The 21,854-nt window shown below is 45.4% G+C and overlaps 1 protein-coding gene across 2 annotated transcripts in view; it reads left to right on the top strand.

Moving 5' to 3' along the window:
- Nucleotides 1-21,854, top strand: part of NUP214 (nucleoporin 214) — a 385,271-nt gene that overhangs the window by 5,673 nt on the left and 357,744 nt on the right. For both annotated transcript variants that reach the window (XM_085613954.1, XM_085613953.1), the window contains exons 2-3: nucleotides 3,746-3,941; nucleotides 21,416-21,567. In XM_085613954.1, the coding sequence (XP_085470080.1) occupies nucleotides 3,746-3,941; nucleotides 21,416-21,567 (348 nt within the window). The remainder of the gene's footprint in view (nucleotides 1-3,745; nucleotides 3,942-21,415; nucleotides 21,568-21,854) is intronic.

The following is a 21,854-nucleotide window of genomic DNA, read 5'->3' as shown; positions in this document are numbered from 1 at the left end:
GGTATGGACAAATGAAAAGGATATTCTATCTGATGTGCACTATGGCTTCAGATGAGGCTTGGGGATGACAGACCAATGTCTGAATCTTCATCTCTTAATAGACAAGTACATGAAGGTCAAGAATGGTTCCTTATATCTGGCTTTCATGGACCTCAGCTCTGCATTCGACTATGTTAAATGAGCAAAACTATGGGGCAGAATGACTGAAATAGGGGTGGAGGGTTTGCTGGTGCACTTCCTAATTCAACTTCATACTGATATGTCTGGGTGGATCAGGTACTGCCCTAACGGAGAGTGCACACCGCTTTTCCAAATAGAGCTGGCGTTGGGCAATGTTGCATTCTTGCTCCTTCCTCTTTTTGTCTCTACATCAATGAGCTCAAATCCTCCTTGCTGAATGTTATGCCGGTCACTCCCAAGGTGGGGACTAGTCATCTGCCTGTTTGAATGGATGCAGATGATTGTGTTTTAATGGCAAGAACTGCAGTAGGTTTGCAGACGTTACTTGACAGCTTTGCTTATTTAATTATTGAACTGGATTTGTCTATTAACACCACTAAATCATATTCCATGGTATGTGGTCGTCACCCTTGCAGTGTGAAGTCTCTTTTTGTAAATAATTCCAGATTGCTTCTTGGATCCACCTTTATGTATTTAGGGATTCCTTTCAATGACAAAGGTATTTGGGCACACCTTATGAAAGTAAGGAAAGCGCAGTTGGAAGAGTCGATATCGCTCATCTTCAGGTTCTCTGCTAAATTGTTTTTTTGCCCCATCTGTGTGATGTCCAACATTTAAAATGCGAAGCTCAACTCGATGGCCACCAGAAATACGAGGCATTCGAGAGATACCAGTATTACAGATAACTAAAAATGTATTTGCGTGGAAACTGTTATCTGTTCCTCCTTGCAATCCGTCATATTTTTACCACTCTGAGATACGGTTAAGTTGCATAGAAGACTGACCCCCATGGACGCACTGCTAGAATATTTCAAAGAGGTCCTCCCAGAGGTCTGCAGACTGACAGCCATGCTACTGATACTAGTTAAACGTAGGGTGCAATGCACTGGGGCAGGAACCCAGCAGGACCAAGTGGCATAGGGATGTTGCCACATTCCAGGAGCTATTAGAGGACTACTGGGAATTGATGCCTGCCCGCTAACATCAGAAAGGCATCTGGGCCCACTTGTGGACTACCTTAGGCTTACTGAAGACATGACTGCGGACGCTCAAACCCCGGGCAGTGCCCCCCTGACTATCGAGGTGCTTGACTATTCCCCCTCCAGGTTCTGTCCTACCTGACTGCTCTGCTGAGGTGTTCTGATGTCCTAACCTTTTATCATGTTGAGTGTGTCACCACCAGATACTATTGAGGAGTTTAGACCTCCGAGTGACCAGTTTGTTTGCCCATTCCCCCCCATAATGCCACCTGCCCCACTCCCTTCCTTCACTTTCCCGTTGCACTCTCTTGCTGTGGACCTTTGCATGCCAAGCTTTTATATCCGCTGCGGCTGGAATGTATACTGTGCTGCAGCACTGCTGCATTTTATATTTTGCAGGGGGAAAAAACGTACATGGAAGTCTTTGTGAAATTGCCCCTCCTGTTGCTCTGGCTCTCTGTCGGGTCTAAGCCAGAAACCTTGCTCAACCAATCCTTGAGTCTAGTTTGCCTCGGGCATGAACAGTCCAAGGATATATCATGGTCGATGGGGCTATCTGTTCCAATAGGCAAACCTGATCTGTTTGAGAGCACATAGAGTATCAACTCCTCCAGAAAAGGAATTGTTAAGAATAGTTATCTAGAGCTGCTACGAAAGGCACAGGGAGGCGAAAGAGTACAGCATACAGGCAGTGGCTGCTTACTGACTGCTGTCAACTGCAGCTGACATGGAACCCTATTTCTACTATGTCCCTACCTCTTATCATCGTTTCTACCTTGTGACATTCCTCTTTAATAAAGCCCATATTTTGGTTTCTTAGCCTAAAGCTGTGTTTAGAGAGTCTGGTGTGATTCAGTGACCTCACAGTCAATGCTTCATTTTTATTAGTCTGTATATTTTTAAACACTCGCAAGGAAAATGTTTTTACTACCCCAATTTAAGATTCTTAATATTCGAAAATGCAGAGCTGCACTGTTGTATTTGCAACTTTTGCAGACTAAATCGATCTGTGTATTGGTTCATATAAATACATTTGGCAGTGGTTAGGTTAAGAATCATGTTTTTTAAATGAATCTGAATCTACAAATATGTATGATTTTTTTTATTTACTGTACCTGCACTAACAATTGCTAAACTCAGTATTAGTTTTGGGTATTTTTAATCTGAGCTGAATTTTTGCTGCACTTTATCCCTGTAGCATATGTAATGCACTAACTCAGGACATCTTTTATTGATTTTACCAGCTAATTTTTCTTGCTGAATTTTTAAATATATTTTAACCTATTTATTTAGAAGTTTTATATAACGTGAACATGACCACTGGGGGTATCAGGACTCTTTCTTGACAACTGATCAGGAAAGAAGAAGCATGTAGAGCAAACAACAAAGTGGTTGCTAAAGGTACAGGATGTAGTAACTCTGAACCAAAAAATCAAAAACAGAATCGTAACAGTTGAGTAATAAACACGGGTGAAGGCAACCAACTTGAGGTGATTTCTTGTGCAACTTTAAAATGTATTTTTATAGTTGTTGTAGTTTTATGGCTCAAAATAACCAATTAAAGTATATTTTGAAGTTGAAATCTAGTAGTTTTAAGTAAAACTTTAACTAAATAAGGACAAAGTAAAAAATATATTTTTTTATTATTAAACAATTGCACAGTCTGCGCCTTTGTTTTCCCTGATTGACTTTCCATGTTCCACTAAATTACCTAATAGGTACTAGCAGAAAATAAATGTGTGAAAGCTGATCTCTCCTATTTATGGGTAATGTGCTCCTCAAGTATTCCTGGGGGGCTATTGGGTTCCTGTGTATGGATTGTTGATTCTTCCAGTTGCATGGCACCACCCCATGCAATGGATTAGGGCCAGGGTGCATGTCCCCATTGCAGTCTAAGTGTCGGGCTAGTATATCATCACGGATGATGCTGATGTCGATGCCATAACTGGAGACGTTTAGAGGCAGGGCTTCACTAAAGGGGCTGTTTTAAGGAACAGTGCAACTACATGAGGAATATCTAGGATTAGGGAATCACTACAGAATGATTGTTGGTAGATGGTTCTACATTCAGTGCACGATTGGATGTAGAACCATTTACAGGCAGGTAACACCACGAGGGGTGTGTCTAGGGCATCACTGCTGGGATGTGTGTAGTGACAGACTGTCACTGTGGGTGAAGAGTCTAGGGGCAAGGCATCTTTGCTGCGGACAAATTTAGCAGCAGGCAATCACTGGAGGAGGACATGTCCAGCAGCATGGTATCTCTGGAGGGGGGTGTGCCCAGCGACATACCATTACTGAAGTGGGATGCTTCTAAAGACAGTGCACCACAGGAGGGGGATGAGCCTAGGAGCTGACCATCTCTGTGAGGAAGAGTCTAGTGGCAGGGCTTCCCTACGGTAATGTATCCAGGAGCAGGGTGATGCATGCAGGGCATCACTGAAGGGAGTGCTTCTAGGAGCAGGGCATTACTGAAGGGTAATGAGAAATGCTTTACATTAACAAATAGGTACTGTATGTCTGTGTATGTTGTGGTGTGGCTCCGGATGTCTTCTATAAAACTTTAAATCATTTTGGTCTTGCAGGATTTTGCTTTCCGGCAGCTAAAAAAGATTCGAATTTTTGATACCCCAGAAGAGCTTCCCAAACACCGTTCCAGCCTCCTGGTCGTTTCAAACAAGTATGGCCTGGTTATTGCTGGCGGGTCTCAAGGCCTCAAGATCTTTGAGACGAGGTCTCTCCTCATTCCTAATCGAGTTGGAGAAGATCCGAACAAAATTGGTACGTCCTCTGATACTTTGTATATGTTCAAACTGAACAGAAAAGACATACGTGGGTGGAAATGTGGAAGTTATCGTGCAAATTAATTTCTTCCATGTTAATTTTAACTTTTAATTCTCCCTTTATATGAAAATGTTTTTCTCATTTGCTGTTTCACAGGTTGCATTTATGAAGTGAGAAAAACCATATTTTGGGTACGCCAGGTGATTTGCAGGTTTTCAGTCTCAATTTACCAGATGGAAAATGGCTAGCCTGGAGTCGTTTCTGAAAGACTAGGTTTGTGTGGAGCTCCTCTTGAGGGAGCTGTCTAGGTGGCTCTCCGGAGGATCACCAGGTGTGTTGCTTCTCCTTTAGAGAGCAGAAGCCTTTTAAGATGGGGAACCGTATAACTGATATGAGTTGCAGATTTCCCAATTATTTAACAGATTTCTATAACGTACTAAAACATCCCTTCGGTGCACATGCATCCTGGATTCTACTGACCCACCACTGAATGCCCCTATTAGAAAAAGTATTACGTTCTGGTGGTCTACGTGTGAAATCACAGTAGCATATGCAGAAGACATTGCACTTATACTATAATTGAGCAATCAAAAATGACTCTCAGACTCGGGTGAGAAATTTTGGATTCGGTACTATCCTGGAAATTACACATAATAAATAAAGTCTTGTCAGAGTTGCCACTTCTTAAAGAAACATATCTTCATTTGCATCCAGCTGTAATATATAATGGTTACAATACGCATTACAAACATAAATTGAAATTACTTTCAGGGGGATAAGATATGACTCCAAAAGCAATTTTGCAGCTTTTTTGTGCTAGATTTAAAAATATATATAAAACTGGGTCCTATGAGCAATGTAATTTGGAGGGAAACCTTGTTTGTTCTTGTTTCCCTTCTCAGGTTCTCAAGTTTACTTAAATATGATTACTCCCAGCCAGTCCTAGCAGCGGTCGGTGCCACTGCAGCCTAATCAGGAAGCTCCCAAACTGCCAACCTGACATTGGCAAATAAATCCTCTTGTCAAGTCAAAACCTTCCTTTTTAATATTAATAAGTCACTCCTGGTATCCACAACGCAGGGTGCTAGATATTAAATAGGACATGTTCCTCTGGTGTTCAACATGCCCTGACAGTGAAAACTTTAAATTGCTTTTGTCACGGTAGCAAGATTGGTGGCCCCATTGACTAACATGGAGTAACACGAGCCACCTCACTAAGTGCTAACTTCCATTTGGGACCACCAAAGACATTGCTCCAAGGTATCCTATTAATTTTTACATTAAACCAGACTCTTTTGCTGAGTTCGGATTTAAGGTAACTTTTAATAGGAAAGTGACTTTATAAAGTCGCCTCTATTTTGCCTAACCTTTGGTAGCCCCTGGTAACTATCTACAGCAGTTTTCAGCCTAGACAACAGGCTGCCCCCCTGCTAGGAAGTATAAAGTACTCCCAGGAACAAAGAGAAGTGCTGGTGAGGGGAAGTGTGACCTTCTCCAGCAGATGACTACGAAACGGTGGCCACAGATGGCCCAACTTCAAATAGCCTTCTGTCTCAGTGAAGCAAATGCTGGTCACAACCTCCTGTTTTCTGATGGCTTTTAGGACTCTGTGCCGTTTACTACTGCTAACCAGCGCTAAAGTGCTCGTTCCCTTAAACATGGGAAGATTAGCACATTTAATTTATTTGTAAGTCCCTAGAAAAGTGGTATTATCTGGACCCCAGGCTTGTAAATCAAATGCTACTAGTAACCTGTTTTACTTACTGTGGCACCTACTTAAGTAACCTTTTAAAACATGTCTCAAGCCTGCCTTTGCAGCCTGTGTGCAGTTTTAAATTGCCATTTCAACCTGGCAAAATAACTCTTTTGCCAGGTCTCAATCTTTCTTTTTGATACATTTCTCCCCTACGGTAGACCCTAAGCAGCCCTTAGGGCAGACTGAATTGTATTTAAAAAGTTGAACATATACTTTTACATTTTATTTGACCTGGTAGTGAAACACTCTTAAAATTAGTTTTTCACTACTGCAAGGGCTACCTCTCGCACAGGATAACATTGATTTGCCTTATTACATTTAATAAGAGAAGCCTTTTGCTTGGGAACAGGTAGAATTATCATGTTTGGTCTTTAATTAATTGTAATTTAAAACCCCCCTGTAATCCCTGTAATGGTAAAGTCGGATTTAAAGTCACAATTCAGAAAGTGGCAATTTACTGTCCTAACCATTTATTTCTGGCAGACTGTATTCTAGGCAATGTTCCCTCCAATTTTTTTTCTGTGTGTGCGGCAATGAAGGTTCTCTGTGCGCTGCAGCTAAACTTGCGTGCACCGAAGACATGCAATGATTTACTATGCAAGTGTGCAAGCTATGAAAATGAGTGGCAGAATGAGAGCGATATTCCTTAATTTCTCTCCAGCCTCTTTACACATCAACTACTTTGTCTCTCCTGTGTCAGCTTTGTTTACAGTTCTGCTTCCTTCCTGTCTACACTCTGTTCCCTCCTTGCACATCTCGCAGTATTCTGCTGCTTCCCTCATTCTTTGTCTGCTTTCCTTTCCGTCTTTTTACACATCTCCCACTATCCTGCTCCTCTGTCTTGCACACTATCCTTTTCTCTCCTATCGGCATCCTTTCCCTCACCAACAGAGGCAACAATGCTAAAGATCTGTAATTGTGACTCAAGAAAGCAGTGAGCCTCAGTCACAAGGTATTTGGATAGGCAGTGTGCGCCAGGGCTGTCTAACCCTATCGATACAGCTGCTCAAGTTTGACTGTGTCCCCCAGGAATTCAAGGTGTACCCTGGGTAGTGGGACAGGTGGTGTAGGCCACAGCTGCTTGCTCCACATTTCTATTGCTGAGAGTCCACTCTCAATTTGCTCTAAAATGTAGAATTCAAATGGTGTTTCATATCCCTGAAAAGGCAGCAAAGCGCTCAGTTTTCTATGGGATCCATTTCTGAAGTGCATAGCTGAAAAAAGTATTAAAAAGTATTTGGCTTTGGTGTTGAGTGAGGTCTGTAAGCTTTTTAGAGACACTTTAAACATGATGCAGAAGATGCTGCTGTTTTTAAGCATGAGGTGAGGTTGAGAGAGATAGTTGTTCCAAGCACTGACTAACCTACAGTGCAAAGTCCACAACAATGTAGCTAGAAACTGTATAGTATTACATGGTATGATAGTAGGCGGGGTGGAAATGTCAATCGGAAGCATACAAAACACATATGCAAATCAAGAGGAGTATTGTAACCATATGAGCAACAAAAGAAGCCATACTAACAATAAATCATAGAAATGCTGAGATTGTGGTAGCATTGTCACAGCCATTAAGTCCAAGAATGCTTCCACTAGATGTAAATGAATACACTTAAAAGGTAAAGGGGCGAACACAAAATTCTTCAACACTGAATGGTCTATGGTTAGTAAAAGGATAAACATATATTAAGCAAAACACAAGTATGTGTATCCACACTATAGCCGCCACTTAGATACAGTGCAATTACCTGTTTCTTCAAATGTCCATGTTTATAATTGAAATTAATGAAAATATCCATAAGTGAGAATATGTTGTACAAAGGTAGCACATTCTTTTCTGAAAGCACATGTTGCTTTATAATGCTTAAAAGGAAATTCAGTGACAAGAAAAAGAATGCAGAAAACAGCAAATGAAACAAGCATTTGCAATGCAATAGGTCTCGAAGTTGCGCGAGTTTAAGCTATTGGCATTGTAAATAACAATGCCTTTTATTTAGGTTTTTTAAAAGAAAACAAAAAAATGGCATTGTTATTTTCAATGCCAATAGCTCAAACTCGCGTAAATGCGAGACCTATTGCATTGCAAATGATTGTTGCTTCTCAGCATCTGGTCACCCTGCACTGGAAGGGATGTCTTGCTGAACTGATTGAGTGCATCAGCTTCAACAGCTTACAGGTTCACGGATGGTGCTCAGCAAGTAGGGGCACAGAAACCAGGAAAGTAACCCATTGCGCTGCATCAGTTGTACCTTTCTCTCTAGTGAATTACTAACATTGGCAAACGTTATGTAGTTCCTGTGGTCAGATGTTTCTGTGGAAGCTTATTCATATGTAATAATATTTTTCCAAATCATGACGATTTTTTCAAACCAGATTCATACCCGGTGTATCTCGATGGATAAAATGGATTGATTCAGCAAGGAAAGTGTGGGCCATATCACATGAAAACATGTAGCAAATATGTCCTGTCCAAGTCTAGGACAGATGAGACGCACACAGAAGCAGTGCAACGCGGCCACTGTGACATGTGTATTTATGTTATTTAGTGTGATAAAAGGTCACTACGGCAGGTGGACCCGTCTTGCACAGGAAATGTGAGCACAGGTTAGTGGAGAAGCCTGAAGCCAAGGAAAGTCTTCATGTCTGTGTTCAGAACTTTCAAAGTATGTTATCGTAATGCAAAGTCGATGAAACAGAACATTTTAATAATGGGAGTGAAACACCAACAATGCACTAAAGAGCTCATATATCCTTGCGATAATCTACAACGCGCCTTACATCCCACCACACTGTCCTATGTGGAGGGTGACCCCATTTACACTATGAACTGAGGTGATCTCGAGCGTTCTGGTGAATGTGTCAACGGGCGGGCGGTGCCAATCTGGTTCAGTTCTCGCTTTCCCCAGTACCTTTAAAAGTGACCTTTTAAAGAACGGGAAGGATCACTCCTTTACCTTTTGAAGTCTTGCATGAGCCGCCGTCTGTACGGGGTTGACATGGGGCCCCTGCTATTTTTGCAGCTTCCGGTTCTCAATGCTGTTGGGAGTCGAAGGAAAGGCGTGTCCGCACGAGGCAGGCAGGTTGGCGAATAACACGCACGCGCACAATTAACAACGACGTCCGCGCATCAGAAACAGCATCATTAGTGAATGCGCTGTGAGCGTGCACATATGCTTGCCAGGCGCAAGCTCACATAGCCCTACAAGAGATGCCGTGAGCGTGCACATCGGCTGTCGGGGCAAGTGCACATCTCCTGTCCCCCTTCGGCACCCAAGTCGACGACCGTAGATCTCGCAAAGGCGTACAGCGCATGCGCTGCGTCGCTAGGCGAGACCTAAAAATGGCTTCATGGCTTTCAAAACTGGACTGATTTTCCAGATAAATCCACTGGGGTTGTTTGTGCTGTATCCACGCAAGCAGGTGCTGACCCTGCTGTGTGTGTCCGTATACAAATCTCCCACATTCACAAAATTAGGTCCCAGCCATTGTATCCAAGATGATTTGCAGAATTGCATTGATATAGATAGCGCTAGCCCTACGAGGCCTTAAGCGCTATATACAGCAATATGGCTCAAAGCTTTTTTTTTTTTACCAGCAATTTTTGTTTGTTACATTTGTGTTTTGATAAGCCTCCTGACTCTCTACATACAAAAATACATTGTTTAAATTAGTAAATAAACCCACTGCAGCCTCTTCCACTGTCCTTGGTTAAGAAAAAGAAAAAACACACAGTGCTCATTTACAACCTGAGCCTGCTCGAAAATTAATGTAACATTTGAAGCTAAACACTTTCCATTTAGTGTGTAGCATTCAATCAACGAAGGAATCCCTTTTCCTTGCCGCCATCCATGACCTCTTTTATACGGTGCCAGCTGTGCTTCAAAGGGAGAGATTAGTTTTCACACTGGTCCCGTCTTTTAGGGCATGTAACAGCGTGCGCGCTGCCACTGACTTTCTGTGCGCTGGATGAGAAAAAGCTGCGCACACGCAGGTTACAGGGAACCATGATCCCAGGTCCATTACTAAGTGTGGTTGGCCTTTGTGTGTTGTTCCCAGGCAGTGATTCATAGGAGGGCTAGGTGTTGGCAGGATGGGTCGTCTTATCAGGATGGAAATGGCAGATCTGTCTCCTACCACACTTGCACTTCAAAGGGACTGCCTCAGCACACTCACAAAGAACCTCACACTAGTCTCTGGTCACCCCTGGTCCCTAGGAGCCAGGCATAGGAAGGAAGTTCCTGGACCAGATTGGGACGAAGTCTAGAAGTTTCTCCCACTTCAAAGATGACACCAGGTATAAATATAGGACCCTCAGACCAACTCCTTAGTACATTCCTGGACCTGTGAACACTACAGAAGAACTGCCATTTTTCTTGACGGCTGCCCTGCTCCCTGAGAAGGAAGACTGGACCTAATCCCTTTATCGCAGGATGGGTGACTCCAAGGGTCAGCTGACTGACGAGCTGTTCTGGGCTACAGAGACCCAACAAGCTCCAGAGACCTCCCTGCAACTGCCTAACTGACCTGCTGCACTGGACCTGCCTGAGCCCTGCTGCCTCTGTTAAAATGAGTTCCCTATCCCCAAGACATACCTTCCCAGGTCCTGGAACCTTGGCTGGCATCAGAAAGATCTCCTGGCCTAACTGAAGGTTCCATCCAGCCTAAAGTGACACCCCTCAAAGCCTCACCTCACAGCTGCAAACGGAAATTACACAGAGCGAAGCAAAGCCTCGCTGCACAGTTGAAAGCTTAATTGGATCCAAGTGACGCAAAACCCTGCAAATGCTCGCTGCACAGCCACATCAGAACAGATGCCAGATGATGCGAAGCCTTGCAAACCAACGCTGTGCAGACCACACACCAAGGACATATGGTACAATCCTTAGCGGTCCACACTTGGTCTTGTGCCCGGCCTACACTCCATCTTAGACTTGTGGCTTGTCCTGGTCCAGTGTGACCAGATATCCTCAATTGGCACCACTTCTATCTAAAACGTTAGTCCTACTGATTGGATTTTTGTTGATTTGGTCTCAAGTTATAGTAAATCTTACTCTATTTTTTTTTTTTAATTAATGTGGGTTTTTTCTTGGGTTGGGTTTTTACTTTATTACTCTTTAAGTGCTGCATAAATGCTTAACACTTTGCGTCTAAGTTAAGCCTGACTGCTTTCGTACCAGGTTACCAGGAGGTTAAGCGCATGTGATTTAGTGACTTTTTATGGTTTACCCTGTCAAGGATTGCAGCTGTTGCTTAAGAAGGGCTCACACCCACTCAACCAACAAAGCGATTTCTCACACTGCTGGAATTAGGAGACCAGTTGCAACTGAACCTGCGCTTGGCTCCACTGGTGCATCATTGGCGATCAAGTCCTGAGACAACCCCTGACGCTCGTCGATCCAAGGGTGGCCACAGGAAGACTCGCCACTCTTCACAGAATTTCTCAGCATCTCTAACATCTTCAGCATTCTGTATCTACAGCAACAGCATCCCCAGCACCAGGACGACGTGTTTGCTGGATTGCAAAAAAGGACCAGGATACAGGAAAAACTTTGAGATGGTTGAACTGACTGGTAACTATTCCTTTGGACCTGAATGTTCCCTGTGACTGACCCCCAGCTCATTGTGGCCTGTCCTGCAGAGTTTTAGTAGCTGTTGTAGCCCATTGTCTCAATATTTTGCATACAGCAATATCTAAATAACCAGGTGTAATTGAAAAAGGTCTGGTTTTAGAGCCTTCAGAATGGAAGCAGATTGGCTATCAGTCTTCAATCAATCAATCATTTGTAGAGCGCACTACATACCCGCGAGGGTCTCACGGTGCTGGGGGGGAGCGCGGGGGGGGGCGCTACTGGTCAAACAGCTAGGTCTTGAGTAGCCTCTTGAAGGTCAGCAGGTCTTGGGTCTGTCGTGGCCTCAGTGGGAGGGTGTTCCGGGTCTTGGCAGCGAGGTGGGAGAAGTATCTTCCCCTGGTGGTTGTTCTCCGGATGCGAGGGATGGTGGCAAGTGCGAGGTCGGCGGAGCGGAGCTGGCGGTTGGGGATTTAGAAGAAAAGTCGTCTGTTGAGGTAGGCTGGGCCGGTCTTGTGGAGTGCCTTGTGTGCGTGGATGAGGAGCTTGAAGGATATCCTCTTGTTCACGGGGAGCCAGTGCAGATTTCTCAGGTGGGGAGTGATGTGGCTATGGCGTGGTACGTCGAGGATCAGTCGTGCAGAGGCGTTTTGGATGCGTTGCAGTCGTTTGATGAGCTTGGTCGCGCTCCCACGTAGAGGGCGTTTCCGTAGTCGAGTCTGCTGCTGACGAGGGCTTGGGTGACTGTTCTTCTTGTGTCTGTCAGGATCCACCTGTAGATCTTGCGGAGCATGCGGAGGGTGTTGAAGCAGGAGGAGGAGATGGCGTTGATTTGCTTGGTCATGGAGAGCATTGAGTCGAGGTTGATTCCCAGGTTGCGGGCGTGGTCGGTCGGTGTCGGGGCTGCCCCCAGTGCTGTCGGCCACCAGGAGTCGTCCCAGGCTGAAGGGTTGGAGCTGAGGATGAGGTCCTCCGTCTTGTCCGTGTTCAGCTTCAGTCGGCTGATCTTCATCCAGTGGGCGACGGCTGAAGGTTGGATTTGGCGGTGATGGGGTCCTTGGTGAGGGAGAGGATCAGTTGAGTGTCGTCGGCGTAGGAGATTATGTTGAGGTCGTGCTGTCGAGCGACGTGTGCGAGCGGGGCCATGTAGATTTTGAACAGTGTCGGACTGAGGGAAGAGCCCTGGGGTACGCCGCAGATTATCTCGGAGGCTTCGGTTCGGAATGGGGGGAGGCAGACGCTCTGGGTTCTGCCGGAGAGGAAGAAGGTGATCCATTCCAGAGCCTTGTCTCGGATCCCTACGGCGTGCGCGTAGTGTGCGGTGGCAGACGGTGTCGAAGGCGGAGGAGAGGTCCAGGAGGGTGAGGGCCGCGGTCTCACCGTTGTCCAGCAGGGTCCTGATGTCGTTGGTGGTGGCGATGAGGGCAGTCTCGGTGCTGTTGTTGCTGCAGAACCCTGACTGGGAAGGGTCCAGGATTCTGTTTTCTTCAAGGTATCTGATTAGCTGTCTGTTGACGATCTTCTCGATGACCTTGGCCGGGAACAAAAGCTGAGAGATGGGCTGAAAGTTCTTGAGGTCTCTTGGGTCCGCCTTGGGGTTTTTGAGTAGGGCGTTGATCTCTGTGTGTTTCCAGCTCTCTGGGAAGGTCGCGGTCTCGAGGGAGAGATTGATGACGTTGCGCAGATGGGGTGCGATGGAGCTGCTGGCTTTGTTGAAGATGTGGTGCGGGAAAGGGTCTGACGGGGAGCCGGAGTGGATTGTGCTCATGGTCTTGATGGTGTCATCGAGGCTCAAATTGGCCCAGGCTAGCAGGGGGTCGTGGTCGATGGTGTGCGGAGAGTCTGTTGTGTTGATCGCTGTTTGGGTGTTGAAGCTGTCGTTGATGTCTGCTATCTTGCAGTGGAGAAAAGTGGCGAGCTAGTCGCACAGGGCTTGCGATGGCGGGATGTCGTTGGTGTTGGAGCTGGGGTTGGAAAATTCCTTCACAATGTTGAAGAGCTCCTTGCTATTGTGTGCATTGTTCTCGAGGCGGTCTTTGAAGGAGGTCCTGATGAGGTGATGGTGGTTGCGGGTGGCGTCCTTGTGGGCTGCGTGGCTGTCTGGAGTCTGCTCACTGTGCCATTTCTTCTTTAGTTTCCGGCAGGCTCACTTGAAGGCTAGGAGTTCTGGGGTGAACCAGCTGGCCCTCTTGCTGGTGTCTCTGTAGGAGGGTTTCTTCAGCGGGGCAAGGGTGTTGGCGCAGTCGTCGATCCAGCGTCTGAGGCTGTGGGCAGCGCCGTCGGTGTTGTAGGGTTCGGTGGGTGGGCTGAGAGCGAGGTTTGCGTGTAGTTGGTCTTCGGTGATTTTGCTCCAGCAGCGGCGGGGGATCTCTTGGATGCGGTGGTGTGTGGTGGGTTTCTGGAAGGTGAAGTAGATTCAGCGGTGGTCGGTCCAGGGGAGTTCGGTGGTGTGGCTGAAGGAGACGTGGGAGCTTGAGGAGAAGACTGGGTCGAGCATGTGGCCGACGGAGTGGGTAGGCGTTGTGACGAGTTGCTTCAGTCCGAGGTTGGTGAGGTTATCGATCAGGGTGGTGGAGTTGCTGTCGTTGTTGTTCTCAAGGTGAAAGTTCAGGTCTCCGAGGAGGATGTAGTCAGTGGAGGTCAGGGCGTGTGTGCTGATGAAGTCAGCGATGGAGTCGCTGAACTGGAGTCGGGGTCTGTAGACGAGGGTGCCTCTGAGGGTGGAGTTGGGGTCTGTGTGAATCTGGAAATGCATGTGTTCGGCGGTGCTGAGAGTGCCTTCGGTGCTGGTCGAGACCCTGATTCTGTTCTTATGGACGATGGCGATTCCTCCTCCTCCGACTCAGTTGGGGCGGTCTCTGAGGCTGATCCTGTAGCCGTCTGGGATGGCAATGGCGATGTCGGGTGCGGAGGAGTTGTTGATCCAGGTCTCTGTCAGGAAGGCGACGTCTAGGGATGAAGTGTCGAGCAGGTCCCAGAGCTCGACGGCATGTTTGCGTGCGGAGCGGATGTTCAGTAGAATGCATCACAGGTGATTGTGGCCTTTCTTGGCGGGTGGTTCGGCGGCTCTGAAGCTGGTGTAGCTGCAGTTCCGGCAGGTGAAGGTACCCTGTGTGCGTTTCGGGGGCAGCTTTGAAGCAGGTGTGGGTCCGTCCGGAGTTGAGAGCATGGAGTGTGCTGGCATCGTTGCGGCGGCGGTGGTCGTCGTGGCGGGCGCGGGGACCAGGGGTTCTGGCGCTGGGCGCGGTCCAGGCGCGGCCGCCATATGTGGGAGGGAGGAGCAGCTGGGAGGCGGGGCAGGGGCAGTGAATGGGCAGTCAGGGGGGCAGGGCCTCAGGGGACGCAGCGACTGGAGCGGGAGCGGTGACGAAGGGAGCTGAAGGCAAAAGCGGGCACAAAATTACGGGGCAACGAAGGGAACAGAAGGCAAAAGCGGGCAAAAAATTACAGGGCAACGAAGGGAACAGAAGGCAGAAGCGGGCAGAGAAACACGGGGAAACAAAGAGAACCGAAGGCAAAAACGGGCAGAGAAACACGGGGCAACAAAGGGAACAGAAGGCAAAAACAGGCAGAGAAACACGGGACAACGAAGGGAACAGAAGGCAAAAGCGGGCAGAGAAAAAGAGGGCACAGACCAAGTACAGGCACCGGGGGAAGACAGACAACAGCAGTCAGACACCAAATAACAATAAAGGCAATGCAATAAGATACAGATGGTGATACAAACCTACAGCCTACCACTGGCTACCAGGGATAAGGCGCAGGTGGTAGCCTGCGGGTGGAGGAGGGCCTCGAACTTCCTCAGCAGCGGCAGCTGGGGCAAGGATACACAGGCGGTGCTGTGCGGAGGGGGAGTGACCTACCGAGTAGGGTCAAGGATCTTAGGTTCTCTAGCAGTTGGGTATAAATTGTTGGAGCCTAACATGGAAATGCCCCTTTCATTGTCTTTGTTATTAGGATCTGCAATAGGAGGCGTGATTTGCCTCTAGTCTGTTCCTTTCACTTCTGAGGTGTGCAGATTGCATTTTAGCTTTCTGGTGAGACATAGATTTAGCGCTTTGTGTGTTATACAGACCATTTGAAAGTCAATTCTAGCTTCGAGGGAAAGTCCATGTAGATCTTGGATCCCATCTCCAATTCTATCTCTTTGTGCCTTTGACAAGGCGAGCCACTGTGTGGAAAATGGCTTTGAGGGGTTGCCATAGTGAACTTTAAGAGCAAGCTGAGAGCATTGTCGCTTCTATCGAGGAGAGAAATGACTAGTGCCTGCACTGCTACTCTACAGCCATTTTTATGAATGCATGGCTTCAGTTTCTTGAGTGGCCCTTGAATCCCATTCTGGTAGAAAAGATGAACAGTAGCATGTCGAGGTCAATGGTGTCATAAGCCGCTGACGTATCTAGCAGTATCAGCAGGTATGCGTTGCTATTGTTGGTTAGGCAGAGAGTAGCAGCTGTTATTTGGAGTGTCCTTTTCTTCGTGGGGCGTTCAGGATTGATAGCAGTTGATATGCTGCTGTTTCCAGAACGCGAGCGCCTTCTGTTTCTTCAAGTCAATAGCACAAATAAATCTTCATCTTAGGGTATATGTTACCCTCCACACATTTCCACGTTGAGTTTAAACATTTGAGAGCCGTAGACCCTGTGCAGGTTTCTGGAGCTTTTCAAACCAAGTTATGAACTCCTAATAAAACAAAGCGTTATGATTGGGTAATTGAAGCTCTAGAACTTGTCCTGGACCAGTAAACGTACATGGCATGATAAAGTTCATTTTGGCTACACTTCTGAATCCCCCTCTCGCCGCCCCTACTTACTCCAGAAGCCGCCACCACCACCTCCTCCTTTCACCCTCTTGTGATCGGTTCCTTTCAGTGAGATCAGCAGGAGATGTAGTTCTCCGGCTGGATCTCTGACTTTGATTTTTAGACAGTCTGCATTCTGGTTGGAGAGGTTTGGGGGTTCAGATAGGTTTAATAGAATCTGAAAAAATCTGCTGCTGTTATTTCTTGAATATATGTATAATCTATTTGACTTTCTCATACACTGTGTGAAGCATGTAGGTTTTCTGACATAATGTTGAATTCTGTTTTCGAAATATTTCATACTGAATCTGAAGTCCATTAAATTACAGCAGCTTTTATGTTGACATTTGTTGTAAATTAAATGTATTGTCATATAAATGTTATGTTTTTGCAACAGAGTGAATGCATTAAGTTATATTTTTCCTTTTTTATATAAATTGTTTGGTTTATCACAACAGAAATAAATATAAATGTTGACATCAATGCTATTAAAAAAACTGATGTTGTAGCAGCAGAATAACCAGATCACAAAATTGAAAATCGTAGTTGCTTGTGGTTTTCTACTGAAAGGCTGTTTTTGGAATCCTGGGGCAGTGCGTGGTTACCGAGCTGTAATACTGTGTGCATGCCCTTGTTTATTACTGCTGTCCCACGCCTATCATTACTCATTACTATCGCACTGCAGGTGGATAACCACCTCAATCCCTCGAGGCCCTTGACTCTAAAGGTTTAGTGAAGTCAGACAGTCGGGACTCTTAAGAAATGGTAGGGGTGAGAATTTTTATATATATATATATGTATATGTGTGTGTGTGTGTGTGTGTGTGTGTGTGTGTGTGTGTGTGTGTGTATGTGTATATATATATATATATATTTCAAATAACTCGCAGTTAACTGTGGTAAGCCTCTCTATTGTCAGAAGAAAAAATAGGGCTTTTATTTAAGGTAAGTCAGAACCATCTAACACTCATCCACTCTCGTGAGTCTCGATTGGGTTTCACTAACAATGCTCTTTCCTGGTCCTCCGTCTGCCTTTCTGTTCAACGTAAGTTTGTTCAAAGGACACTTCCAGGTTCCAAATGATTCCTATCACCTACGCGTCCCTCATGGTTCCAGTCTTCCATTTGTAACCTCTGCATGGAACCCCTAGCGGCTTTACTCACAGAGAACAGCCTCACGATTAACTAATGAAACCGGACCTTAACTGAAAGTCTTCTGTGCTTGAGACATCCAACACCTCAAAACTGCTTTCACATCATCCAGACCTGGATGTTCAGCCCCTACTTGAAGCTCAACCCAAGCAGGACAGAATTCTTATTATTTGCAAAGAACACCAAACAAGATACAGTACAAACCTGGCTGCGCTGGAAACCTACGTAGTGGAAGGGTAAGTCAAATAGATTGTACATGGATTCCAGAAATAACAGCACAAGTTGAACCCCCAAACCTCACCAACCATATGATCACTTCACCCCATCCGATGGAACTCCATTGGCTCTCCTTGCGGGCCTCATCGTTTAGAAAGCCATCATGATCCGCATCCTGCAGACAAGTCCAAGATCGCACACCCGCAGCCAGGGCACCATCAGACTGGAGACGAAGCGGTGTAAAAAGTGAAAAATAAGGCAGTAGACCATATTGCTCTATGCGCTCAGGATCAGAAACAACCTCCCCATATCCATAAGGACCATCCCAGGCCCGCTCCCAATTTAAGAAAGCGCTGTAGACTCACCTCTTTGAACAACACTACATCACAGCGCAGCAGCAGTCTGTCGGCTGCCTTCCCTGTCACGCGTTGATTGTATGCTTGTTTTTCACGTTACTTTTCAGCTAAACATATTCCACATACATACATACATACATACATACATACATGCACTATACAAATTCCACGTGCATGCAGGCACTGTATACCTTCTCAAACATACATATGTACACATTGAAAATCTGATGGTGCCAACACCTTCTGGTGCTACGGTACAAATCAAATGTTTTAAAGCAGTTAGGTGCTTCATTCTCTATTACCTTGTCTCTATGCCCAGTGTTATAAACACTGCACCAAAATGTGGTGAGCAGATGTACATCAGTGCATATTCAGTCAACAGGAAGGGAAATGAAAGTTCCATTTCTAGTAAATCAGCTCAGTGGGTTGAGCCCCCGCTGCAAACGTCTGTGCTACCTGTGCATCAGTGTTAAATATCTGAAGGTAGGTTATTACCTTTCATCCTTCCAGGTCCAATAAAGTTAGTGCTACTGAGATGCGTAAATAGAGCAGTGGTTGTTTAATTGTTGAAAGTGCTCAGAGACAGTATAGCAGTTTAAATATGAGTTTGTGTCGCAGTAGCTGAGAGTAACTCCTGCCTGAGGGCACTTTTCCTCTCGCCTTCTGATTACATTCGGAATTCATACTAAAACCTAGTAGTTTACTTTAAACACTGCTCACTATGCTATCTTTGTTCTATCACCAAAATAAAGTGACCCTGAAATGAAGCTACTTGCTCCCCGGAAAAGATCATTTCTCTAGTAAGCTGAAAGAACAAGTACCACGCTTTATTCCGTGCGCCACAAGTAGATGGCACCTATTACAGTGCCGTTTGTGTGGCACAGAGGTGCATGCTGTGACCTTGTTTTTCACTTTAGTGTTCACAGCTGTTAGTGCAAACTTTCACCTAGCCATATTTAAATAACAGCAGTTGATTTTTGGGGACAATTAAACTTTTAAAAACAAAGAAAATGTTCAACAAAGTACGTACACAGTCTGTTCTTGCTGTTCATATAATAGTGGCAAGGCAGATGTGACCGGTTTGGCAGTCATCTTAAAATAGAGCAGCTCTAATCATTTTGGCCAAGTAACTATGCTTACGGACTGAAAGGTCCCTTAAACCATGTCTTCCTCATGAAAGTCACTTTCATTTGGTGCATTGATACTGACTGCATGCCCCAGGTGTTGCCCTTCAGCTTTTCACTAAACCATCACTGCGGGTGCTGGAGGCAGCACTTGCCAGTCTTGGTAGAAAGCTGTGCAGGCACAATATGAACATAACCGGAAACCAGTGTGGGCTGAGCGCCCCTCCCCTTCAATCCATGTCTGTTAGGGTGGGGTCGTGGGGCATGTCTATGGCCATATCAACCCAGTCTTTGGTTTCCATCACAAGGATTAGGCTGTGGAATAACAGACAGTTTGAGCGTGCTCTAGCGCATGCCCACACAATGCCACCTTCTTTTTTAAATCAGAATATTAGAAAATGCATGCCATGAGAGATGCTTCCTGCAATACTTTAAATCTCCGCACTGTTGCATCTATTTCCTGTAGTATGCATTGAAAATGTAACCTTCAGCCTAGGGGTCTCTGTATATTACTTCAACCAAGCAAAAGCTTTCTAATTTACTAAGCTGGGATGCACTCAGGTGAGCTACTCCGAGGTAGCTGGAGAGCTGCAGTAGCTCACATGCTACTGGTTGGAGAACCATGTAAGCCCCAGCGTTTTGTGCTTGGTGATTATTTCATTAACAAAAAATTGAAAGTTCCACATTGTAGGGATGGCATCGTACAATGGTTGTCTGATTCTCAAACGTTCCCAGACAGACAATTCTACCTTACATTTGCAACCAAACACTATAAGTTTGATTTACCAGGATGCAGTCTGGAAACTGGTGCTGACTTGTTGGCATTATGAGTCCTCCCACTCACCCCTCTTCTCCAGGAGTCGTTTGGCTGACAAGCCATGGGCTGCACCTGCATGCTTTGGACTGCTACCTTACCTGACATACAAGTGACATTTCCAGCCATTTCAACGTTTTTGTACCATATATTTACTTCTACGTCGGCATCAAATTTCAGATTTTTGGGGAATTCGCTAAACGGCCTGAGTGATCTTAGAAATCTTACAGTCACTGCTTTACAGGGTAATCCAATAAGCAACTTCTTTTACATGTGGAAACTTTGCCTGGTATATGTGCAGAAATGTGCTTTCATGTTCATTTGCAAGTCCTTTCACACTGCACATTGGGAAGCAGATGCAAGACTATAACTTGTGCAAGAGCTGTTAGCGTTTAAAGAGTTAGTGGAGGTTCTGTGGGCAGAGAACGGTATCCTTATCGTACCGAGGCCAGAGCATCCGCTGTTCATGTGCATTGTATAGGTTCTCGAGCACTATTATAAGTATTTAAAGAGCACAGCGTACACTCAAGCTTCTTGGCACTAAACAGTGTAACATGCTGTGGTTCATCATCAAAATGCCAAGTCTTTTAAAGATGTCTAAACAAGACCGATTTGATTCACAACTTAGTGACCGAGGACTACTGTTCCACTATCTGGCAGCCGCGACTGAGAATGCGCAGTCCTCGAAAGAAGCAGTACTGTCTTTGGGGAACATCAAGAAGGTGGTCATTGATTTAATATTCTGAACATGGCAATGTAGGTTACTTTGTTTTGGCTAAAAAGGTCAGCATGCTGGCATAGGCTGCCTTGTGTACAACAGTCATTGCTTTGAAAAGAGTCCTGGGTTCGACAGGCAGCCAGGGCAGCAAGCTCGGCTCAAGAGGAGAGGAGAGCATCTTGATGTCTTTGTAACCAGGCGAGGTGCAGCATTCTGGAAAATCTGGGGCGAATGGGAACCTTTCTTGGAGCAGTAAGAAAAATCCCTTTAGAGTCCTCCAACCTAGACTGAACCGACACATTAATCACTGGGATATGAATATTTGATTACATGTAAGGTTAAATATTTTCTAGCCGAGGAAGCTTTAGAAAACTGATTTGTCTGACTTTAGTCTAACAAGGATTTAAAGATAAAGAGTCGTCCGTATGGATGCATAGATTAGACTTTCAGAGAGGGCGAGTAGAGGGTGCATAATTTACAGCCACAAAGAGGGATCCCACCTTGAGGAGGAAGAAGGGGCCGATACGATCTTAAGTTTTGCAGGATTAAGATGCAAAAAAGATAGTTGACAGCCACCAGTGCACCGTTGTCAAGACAATAGTCAACTTTGCTTTTGTGATGAGAGATTCTGCAGAGGAGGAACGAACTCCTCTCATAGGGTATGGTTGAGATGTATATTTCACTAAAGTTTAAATTTTTAACCAGCTTATTTTTGTTTTTTGTACCTACCAGTGTATTTTAAGGATTAGAGACACAAATATAGTGCTCATTAAATTTGCCCAGCTTAGATGTGTGGCATGCTATCAGAGGTTACAGGCAAACGTTTTGAGTTTAGGATCATGGCAGCTGTTCTCTTTAAGCACAAAGTTGTATCTTGTTCCTGTAAATTACCTTTGCTGGTTACAGTGAGGGATGGAATCATTCCCTGTTCATGGAGCTGTAAATTCTATCTCAAATTCTCTCTTTTTAAAGGGGCCGCCCCTCCCGGCACGTTGATCCCCATGAAGTTTCCAGTGCATCACCTGGCACTTAGCTCTGACAATTTAACCCTGTCTGTGTGCATGACATCCGGCGAGTATGGCTCCTTCATCTCCTTCTTCGATGTCCGCACCTTCGTCAATGAGGTAAAGTCACTATAACTGCGAGTTTCTCAAACTGAGCAAGTAGCGGTTCTTTATAGTTCCTTTAGGCGCTCCATTATTATCAAATTCTTTCCTTCTCTCTACCAAAATAATTATTTGCATCCCTTTTATGTTTCTATATTTAAAAATGAAAGTGTCATGCATCTCAAATGTACTTCTATTGGCTGTTGTTTAAATTATACAGGTTATGGCATCTGTGGCCATCGTAGGGTGATGCATGTACCTGTTGCAGTTCTGTGGACAGAGATGATGTAAATTACCACTCATTT

Source organism: Triturus cristatus, chromosome 1_2 (assembly GCF_964204655.1).
Source record: "Triturus cristatus chromosome 1_2, aTriCri1.1, whole genome shotgun sequence".
Lineage (NCBI taxonomy): Eukaryota > Metazoa > Chordata > Amphibia > Caudata > Salamandridae > Triturus > Triturus cristatus.
This window is presented reverse-complemented; position numbering and strand designations above follow the sequence as displayed.